The sequence below is a fragment of the Otolemur garnettii genome, unplaced genomic scaffold (genome assembly GCF_000181295.1).
Source record: "Otolemur garnettii isolate 467f Iridium unplaced genomic scaffold, OtoGar3 scaffold00332, whole genome shotgun sequence".
Taxonomy (NCBI): Eukaryota; Metazoa; Chordata; class Mammalia; order Primates; family Galagidae; genus Otolemur; species Otolemur garnettii.
The window spans coordinates 120,006-129,693 of record NW_003852727.1 but is presented as its reverse complement, the minus strand read 5'-3'; the positions used below and the strand labels follow the sequence as shown (position 1 = coordinate 129,693).

The 9,688-nt window shown below is 32.7% G+C and overlaps 1 protein-coding gene across 1 annotated transcript in view; it reads left to right on the top strand.

The window, feature by feature from the left end:
• The window catches only part of BRWD3 (bromodomain and WD repeat domain containing 3), a 175,390-nt gene that overhangs the window by 109,512 nt on the left and 56,190 nt on the right, over positions 1 to 9,688 (top strand). Inside the window, exons 21-22 of the mRNA XM_003803556.3 lie at positions 6,770 to 6,919; positions 9,026 to 9,102. Of these exons, the coding sequence (XP_003803604.1) occupies positions 6,770 to 6,919; positions 9,026 to 9,102 (227 nt within the window). The remainder of the gene's footprint in view (positions 1 to 6,769; positions 6,920 to 9,025; positions 9,103 to 9,688) is intronic.

Here is a 9,688-nt window from a genome sequence, read left to right as displayed (position 1 = left end):
TGTAGCAAAGGTGGAATGACCTGCAAAGCAAAAAATATTTACACTCTGGCACCTTAGAAAAAGTGTGCTGATACCCTCCCCTAGGCCCATTCCTGGCATACCTAATCATTAGGAGCAAGATGTGATCTAAAATAAACATTATGAAGTACTGTGTTAAGTTTTCCAGTAGAAGCTGTTAAGGAGGGAGTAGGGTTCTTTTACTACATTAGGTACATGGTAAACTCCTTACTAATACTCCCAGGTTGACCAAACTAGTAGCATAAGAATGTATATTTTTATTTCCAGACCTGCAGTATGGTAACTTGGAGAATCTAGGATAATTTTGATTTTGTTAAAGAAAGCTAGGCAGTAAAACCTGAATTTTAAATGACATTTTTGAGAGTGGATTAAAAAAATTTAGCTAATTGTTACATAAATATCTTCAAATATTCTTAGGTTGTTTTAATGTCTCCATTCTAAATTCTATTGTGGTTTTGTTAGTTTATTTTATATTCTCTGATAAGATTATTTTGTTTGGAAATTTTAAATGACTCAGAGCTATGATTTTTATTCTTTTATCCTGCTGTGTTCATTTGTCAAACATGAGACCTGCCTTAAGCCTACAGGTAGGGTAAACATTTTTGTTTATATTGAAAATGAGAAACATTTACAGATAAGATATACAGGTCCTTGATAGTGATTTGTACAACTTTTTAATGTTTTTTTCTTTTTTAAATTTCAATTTAGTATGAGGGGACAAATTTTTAGGTTATATTGTTTTCAGTTCTAAGGTAAAGTTCAAGTTGTAGTTGAGCCTTTCACCCTGGGGTTATGCTGAACACTCTCACATTGTTCACATTAGGTGAGATCCCACCAATTGCCCACTCTCTTCCCCTAGTTGCCCTCACTCCACTGGCCTCCTTTCCCTCCCTCTTTTCCCCTCCCCCTTGCTAGACTATATTTGCATTTTATCATTCATATGTGCATGTAGCTGTTTATATATAAGTTTTATATTAGTACTAAATACATTGAATATATTTTTTTCATTCTTAAGATACTTTAATAAGAAGAATGTATTTCAATTCTATTCAGGTAAACAAAAAAGATATAAAGTCTTAATCTTTTCTTACGGCTGAATAGTAGTACTCCATGGTATATATATATGCCAAAGTTTGTTAAGCCATTCATGGGTTGATGAGCATTTGGGTTGCTTCCATACTTGGCAGTTGTAAATTGATCATCAGTAAACATTCTGGTCCACATGTTTTTGTGGTAAAATGATTTTTGTTCTTCTGGGTAGATACTTAGTGATGGAATTGTGGGACCAAATGGAAGGTTGAGTTTTAGTTCTTTAAGGATTCTCTATACTTCTTTCCATAAAGGTTGTATTAGTTTGTATTCCCACCAGAAGTACAAAAGTGTTTCCTTCTCTCCACATCCACTCCAGCATCTGCACATTTGAGTCTTTGTGAGGTGGGCTAATCTCACTGAAGTTAGGTGCTACCTCATACTGCTTTTGATTTGCATTTCTCTGATGATTGGGGACAATGAGCATTTTTCATGTATTTTTGGCCATTTGTCTATCATCTTCAGAGAAGTTTCTGTTCAAGTCTGTTGTCCATGGAGGGTTGTTTGCTCTTTTCTTGATTGAGTTCACTTTATATTCTATTTATCAGCCTTTGGTTAATTCACAGCACTCAAATTTCTACTTCCATTCTGAAGGCTGCCTTTGTGCTTTAGTTGTTATACCCTTAGTTGTGCAGAAATTTCTATCTTGATCAAATCCCATTTATTTATTTTTAGTGTTGCTGAAATTGTCAGAGGTTTCTTTATCTTAAAATCTTTTCCCAGGACAATTTGCAAAGCATTTTCCCCACACTGTCTTCTAGAATTTTTGTCATTTTGTGTCTTAAATTTAAATATTTTATCCAGCAAGTATCTAATTTTGTCAGTAGTGAGAGGTGTGGGTCCAGTTTCAGTCTTTTACATGTGCCTAACCAGTTCTTTCAGCACCATTTATTAAGTACGGATTCTTTTCCCCAATTAATGCTTTTGTTTGGTTTATCAAGGATCAAATGGCAATAGGTGACTGGGTTCATCTCTAGATTATCTGTTCTACTGAAAAGATTTATGTCTCTAGTTTTGTGCCATTACCATGCAGTTTACCACTATAGACTGATGTCTGGTAATGTGAGACCTCTATTTTTGGTTTTATTTCTAAATATTGTATTGGCTATTTGGGTTTTTTTCTGATTCTATAAGAAGTAAAGTACTTTTTTTCAAGTTCTTCAAAGTATGATGTTGGTACTTTGATTGGGATTTCATTAAATCTGTAGATAGCTTTGAGTAGTATGGATATTTTAACAATGTTGAATCTTTGCAGCCGTGAGCATGGTTATGTTCTTCCATTTGTTAATGTCTTCTGCTATTTCTTTTCTCAGGGTTTCATAATTCATGTTATAGAGATCTTTCATGTTATTTGTTAGGTATATTCCCAGGTATTTTATCTTCTTTGGTACCACTGTAAAAGGTATAGAATCTTTGATTTTATTCTCAGCCTGATTGTTGTTGGCACATGTTATGGCTACTGATTTGTGGACATTGATTTTGTATCAAAGTCCCTAGGGTTTTCCAGATGTAAGATCATGTCATCTTCAAAGACAGAGAGTTTGACCTCCTCTGTTCCCTTTTGAATACCCATGATCCTTTTCTCTTCCCTGATTGCAATGGCTAGGACTTCCAGCACTATGTTGAATAGCAGTGGCAATAATGGGCATCCTTGTCTAGTTCCAATTCTGAGTGGAAATGCTTTCAGTTTTACCCCATTCAATATGATACTGGCTGTGGGTTTGTTGTAGATGCATTCTATCAGTTTAAAAAATTTCCCACCTACGCCTATTTTCTTAAGTGTTCTTATCAAGAAAGGATGCTGGATATTGTCAAAAGCCTTTTCTGCATCATTTGCGAGAATCATATATGGTCTTTGTTTTTGATTTTATTTATGTGATGAATTACATGTATGGATTAATGTATGTTGAACCAACCTTGCATCCCTGGGATAAAACCTATATGATCATGATGTATAACTTTCTTAATGTATCAGGGTATTCTGTTTCCATGGTACTTATAGAACATTTTTGTATCAATATTCATTAATGATTCATTGGCCAATAATTTTGTCTTTTTTGTTCTTTATGATTCTGGAATCAGATGGTATTTGCCTCATAGAATATGCTGAGGAAGATTTCTTTTTTCTCTACATTTTGGAATAGCTTATGCGATATAGATACTAGTTCCTGTTTGGAGTTTTTGTAGAATTCTTGTGTTAAATAACTGGTCCAGGGCTTTTCTTTTTTGGAAGATTTTGTATGTTGATGCAATTTAATGCTTAATATACGTATATTCAAAATTTCTAATTCTTTCTGGTTGAGTTTAAGAAGCTGTCCTGATTACAGATATTGGTCCATTTCCTTTACATTTTCATATTTCTAGGCATACATAGAATTTTTGTAGTAATAGTTGAGGATCTTTTGTATTTCTAAGATATCTCTTGTTAGTTCCCCTTTATTGTTTCTGAATGAAATTATTAGAGATCTTATGTTTCCATTTCTGGTTAGTCTGGCTAAGGGTTTATTAATTTTATTAATCTTTTCAAAGAACCAACTTTTTGTTTTTCTGATCTGCCAAATGATAATTTTGTTTTCAATTTAATTTAATTGTATGCTAATTTTGGTTAATTCTTTTTTTATGTCTGGTTTGTGCTTGGTTGTTCTCCCTTTCTAAGTTGCTTGAGATATCCCATTAGGTTCTTGACTTGTTCTCCTTCTATTTTCTTGATGAAGGTGTCCAATTTTCCTCTTACGACTACCTTTGCAATATTCCACAGGTTTTCGTAGGTTGTGGCCTCATTATTTGTTCAGGGAATCTAATGATTCCTTCTTAATCGGAAGAATCCTTTTGTCTTCGGCCCAGCTGTCATTCATAATAAGGTTATTTAGTTTCTGTGACTTTATTTGGATATAAAGATTTCTGTTGCTGTTGAGTTCAACTTTTATTCCATCATGGTCCCAGAAGACACAAGTAATAATTTATATTCTTTTGAGTTTCTTGAGGTCGGACTTATATCCTACAGTATGATCATAGCAGATCAACTTCCCGAAGAGATTATAGTGAGATACAGCAGAAAATACCATCCATAGAGAAATTGCTAAATGTCACAAGTAGAGTTCTGAATGTGGATGACAAATCAGATGATTGGAATTGAGGATATTGAGATAGAAATTTAAAAAAATGGTCCAAAAATTGTCTCTGAGGATATTAATGAATTTAAAGACAAAATCACCAAGGATATTGATTGACATAATGAAGAAAGATATAGCAGAGCTTAAGAAATTGAAGTAATAATTCAAGGAGCTTTGGAACACAGAAGAGATCCTCAGTAACAAAGTACAACATGAAAAAGAAAGAATTTCAGAAATTGAAGACTAGATTTTTGAACTATATCAGTCATTTAAAGAGGCAGAAGACAGGAGAACAAAAACAAATATTCATTGACGGTGTTAGGAGATTATTCCGAAAGATCAAACATCTAAATTACAGTGATTCCTGAAGGAGAACAGGATGATCCTGAATGTGCTGATGCTCTACTCCAAGATGTTATGGTGGAGAATTTCCCAAGCACTGTGAGAGACACAGAAATTCAGATAGTAAATAATTACAGAATACCAGCACAACAATCCAAACAAAGCATCTCCTAGACACATTGTAATTAACTTGGCCATTTTTGATATGATGAGGAAAATACTGCAAGCAGCCAGGTGTTAGTAAAGACTTATCTATATAGGGAAAAATATCAGGATGACCACAGATCTTTCAGTGGAAATTTTTTCAAGCCAGAACAGGATGGTTGGTTAGCCTTTATTCTCATTAAACCAAGTCAGTTTTCAGCCTGGTATCCTGTATCCTAATAAACTGAGTTTCATTTGTGATGGAGAAATCGAATGCAGATGTAGAGGAAACTTGCCATAACTAGACCAGCTCTACAGGAATTACTCAAACCCATTCTTCATAATTCCAGCACAGTGATTCACCACCAAAGTAAATATACACATAATTAAATAACAAAGCCTAGTTTCCACAATGGCACAAAAGACCAAAGTAAGCTCTACATGTTTTACAAACAAGATGCCCAAAAGTACACCAGACCTATCGATTCTCTCAGTAAATGTGAATGACTTGAATTCCCTCCTAAAGAGGGGCAGGATGGCTGACTAGATACGAATTTTCAACCTCAATATCTTTTGTGTTCAAGAAACAAACCTAACCTCATAAGATAAAGCAAGACTTGGGGGAAAGGGTGGAAAACAATCCAGGAAAATGGAAATCAGAAACAGACAAGGGTTGCAGTATTATTTTCACATACGATTCGGTTTAAACCAACAAAGATAAGGTAAGACAAGGATGAACACTACATAATAGTCAATGGAAGTATAAAACATGAAGAGATTTCAATAATTAACAGTACATACCCAACCTAAACAAACACTCCTTGATAAATAAAACAAACCCTAAATAATCTAAACAGTATGATATCTTCCTGCACTATAATTGTTGGGGATTTTAACACCCCTTTTATAATGGACAGATCTTCCAAGCAGAAACTAAAAAAAGAAATAATTGACTTAAATACAACCCTAGAACATATTGACTTAACAGACATAAATGGAACATTTCATCCTAACAAAACTATGTACATATTCTCATCAGCCCATGGTTCATCCTCCAAAATTGATTATAAGACTGAACTTTTTATTCATACTGACCTGTCAGGTTTTCAGCCTATATGTATCATTAATAACATTTTATGTTAGTATAGGTTAGAATAAAATAATTTTCCCTTTAAATTTTAGTTTTTAAAAATTTAATCTTCATTTTGTCCCATTTAAAAGATGAGTATACTTTGAACTTTTGTTGTAATCACAAGTTAGTTATCTATAGTAACTAAATTTCTTTTTTTCTTTATCATCCCCAGATAGTAGGAGTAAGTTTCAGTGGAATATAAAGGATTAAGCATGCATTTGTATGTGTTTGTTTTCCAAAAATGAAATCTTATATTACTTATTTTTTATTGCTGGGAATTCATTGAGGGTACACAGAAACAGGTTACATTAATTGCTTTTATTAGAAAAGGACCCTCTTATAATTGTGTCCCACCCCTAAATTACTTTGAGTCCTTTTCATTCAATTGTTATAAGCAATGTAAAATTCATTTTATTACTTCATTTCAATTTTTAACAGTTCTCTCTCCTGGACCTAGTCTGTATTTCTTGTATTTCTCTGGTGGAGATTGGACTAAATTAATTTAAGATCTAATTCATCTTAAATGATTAAATCTCATTATGTATTCAATGCTTTGACAAGTTTTCTTACATATTTTTGATTGAACTAAAGAAGTATAAATTAAGAATTATACCTATATAAATATGATATAGATGTCTTCCTTCATCTTACTGTAATTGTGACTACTATATATAAATTATGAATGGGAATATCCTTCCAACTCATATTCAGCATTGTATTTAATATAATCACAAAGTTTTTAGAACATGACAATAATCAATATTCATGAAAACTAGTTATAGTTATATATTTATTTTCTTTTTTGCAATTTATTCTTATCCTCTACTCATAACCTCATCCCTACCCCTTCCTGATTGATTTGCTTTATATGTTCCCTGTGTGTTCACTGAGCTTTTCATTTTCATAAATATATTTTCCTTCTGTTTTACAGAATGATTATCAGCCAAGCTGTGGGCGTTCTTTACGAAGAACACAGCATAAACGTCAGCATACTTATCAAACTCGCTCCAACATAGAGCATAATTCACAAACATCTTGTCAAAATTCAGGAGTACAGGAAAACTCAGAGAGCTCCTCAGAGGTTAGCTATCTGCTGTTATATATTCAATGTAATTTTTTGTTTCCTAGTTTGCTATTATGCATTTGAGTTTATTTTAAAGAGTCACTTCTTTAATATTACTAGAAAATTTTTTTACTGTTATTTTTTAAGTGGTTTATTAAAAAGGCATTCAGTAGGCAAATTTGGGCATCATAGTGAATTCCTTTAGATGTCATCTCTGATTTGTACCTCAGATATTATGTTGATGAGGGTATCAAATATGCCAGCGAAAGATTGCCTTTGAGACAAAGAAGAAAGTGAGGTGAAATCTTCCTGCAAGTGGAAAGAAATGGAGTATAAACAATGATAACAAGTTATACAGTCTAAGAACTGGTTGCCTGTTTGATAAACATAGTGTACATATTTTCTGTTATTATTAAGTTCACTCCTCATGGAGATCATTGAGTGTTGATTTTTCTATAATCTGCCTTTTTCATGGTAATGACTTTTATAACAATTATTTTATTCCTCTTTCTATGTTCTTCCTCACTTTTCTTTTCTTAACAACTTTAGTTATTAAGTGCATAATTGGAATTTAAATAAGGCATCGACATTATATGGTATTCCTGTTCTTGCCCTGACAGTCATAATTCTTTAACTCATATCAAAAACATCCTTTCTATTCCCCACCCACGAAAAATTTGATATTAAAAGAATTATCAGTGTTCAGAAATCGATGCTGCCTTTTTAATGTAAAGTAACACAGTGATAGTGTTGTAGTTATATCTTTAAAAACAATCATAATCTTTGAAAGATGTAAGCAGTGGCACTCAGAGGCAAGACCAGAGCAGAGATGTTTAGGCCAGATTTATTTAAAGGGGATGGTGGGGAGAGTAACCTGCCTGGGTGGTGCAAAGGTGACGTCTGTACCAGGGGAAGTCAGAGAAGCCTTTCGTATGTGACCTAGGAATTGGGCACATTTCATAGCTTGCCTGGGACGTTAGGGTCCTTTGGCATGAACTTTAGGGATGAAGGGGGGCTAAGTAGATCCTTTGTGTCCTTGTCTTAGTAGAAGGAGGATGATGAGGAGAAGAAAAGGTTAAGGCTGTACTAGGCGTCCCAATAATCTTACTTATTGTGAAATGATTTTTTGATCAGGATTTGCTTCAAAATAATCTCAAGGGTTTAAGATGGTAGGTGAGGATATAGATAAACTAACATAGGCAGTGAGTTATTGTCTAAACAGATTGTATATATAGGATAATTCTCTCTGTGTTATTTTTTATTTTTATCTTATTATTTTTTATTTCAGAGTATTACAGGGTATACACATTTGATTATATAATTTGCATTTGTACATTTTATGTTGATGTTATAAATGTGCCTTTCAGCCAGGATATGTGTGTTGTACCCATTGGGTGTTTATTTACCCTCCCACTCCACCCCTACTAGATTTCTAATGAGTTTTATTTCCATATGTGCACATAAGTGTTAATCAGCTAGTTCCAAATTAATATTCAACACATGTGGTATTTGTTTTTCCATTGCTGTGATAACTTGACTTAGAAGACTGGTTCCCAGTTCCATCCAGATTGTGTTACCAAAGATACTAGATCACCATTTTTTTATAGCTAGTAGTCTTCATGATATATGTATTCCACATTTTATTATTTTATTGTTCCATGTATTGACGAGCACTTGGGTTGTTTTCACAACTTTGTGATTGTAAACTGTGCTGGTCTAAACATTTCATTCTCTCTACTGTGGTATGTTTGAAATTTTACATAATAAAAAATTTAGGTTTTTAAATTTAATAATTATGTAGAGAGTAATTGTATTAACTCAGTAGAGACATGGAAATTTTTAAAATAATATTTATAGCATTTAAGAACATTATATTTAGACTAATGGACTCCATTCAGTCTTTAAAATAATAAAAAAGATGTTTCATATCAATAAGATATGTTCGAATTTTTTAAATAGCCCATAGGCTGAGCTATGAGTTATACCTAGAAAAATAATTATGTGTGTTTTAACTAGAATATTTTATTGAGGGGATAAAAAAGTATTATTAAACAGGTAGTGGTTTGCTAATTACTAGAATGCTGGCAACATAAGCAAGTATTTCAATTGCTGGTTCTGTTTCAGGAAGATGAAACCATTGGCACAAGTGATGCTTCTATAGACGATCCTGTTATTGAATGGCAAAGTGAAAGTTCTTCCAGGTAGTTTGGATGGCTTTGATTTTTGTCAAAATTATTTAACAATTCTAATATGAAGTTATGTTCTTGTAGGAATTTGTAAAATCTAGAATTACAATAGTTTTTTATTGTGGAAAGAATACTACTAGGCTAGAAGCCTAGAGACTTGTTTTATCCTAGTTTTTCCAGTATCTTTTCAGTTACTTTATAAAACCAGGTTCTTTTTAAATTCAAGATTCTACATGTTGGCAATTATAGTCATGCACTGCAACAATATTTCAGTCAACTACAAATCCCATATTCAACTGCAATCTCATAAGTTTATAATAGAGCTGAAAAATTCAAATCACCTAGTGACATCATCACTATAGCATTACTCGTGTATTTTTGGTAATGCTATTGTAAACCTGATATGCTGCCAGTTGTATAACAGTATAGCATATGTTGATAATACATAATAATTAATAATAAATGACTATGCTAATAATTTATTTACTGTACTATACTTCTGATTGTTATTTTAGAATATACTCTTTCTACTTACCAAAAATAAGTTAATTAATTGTGAAATAAACTCAGGAGGAAGATGTCATTGTTATATGAGATGATA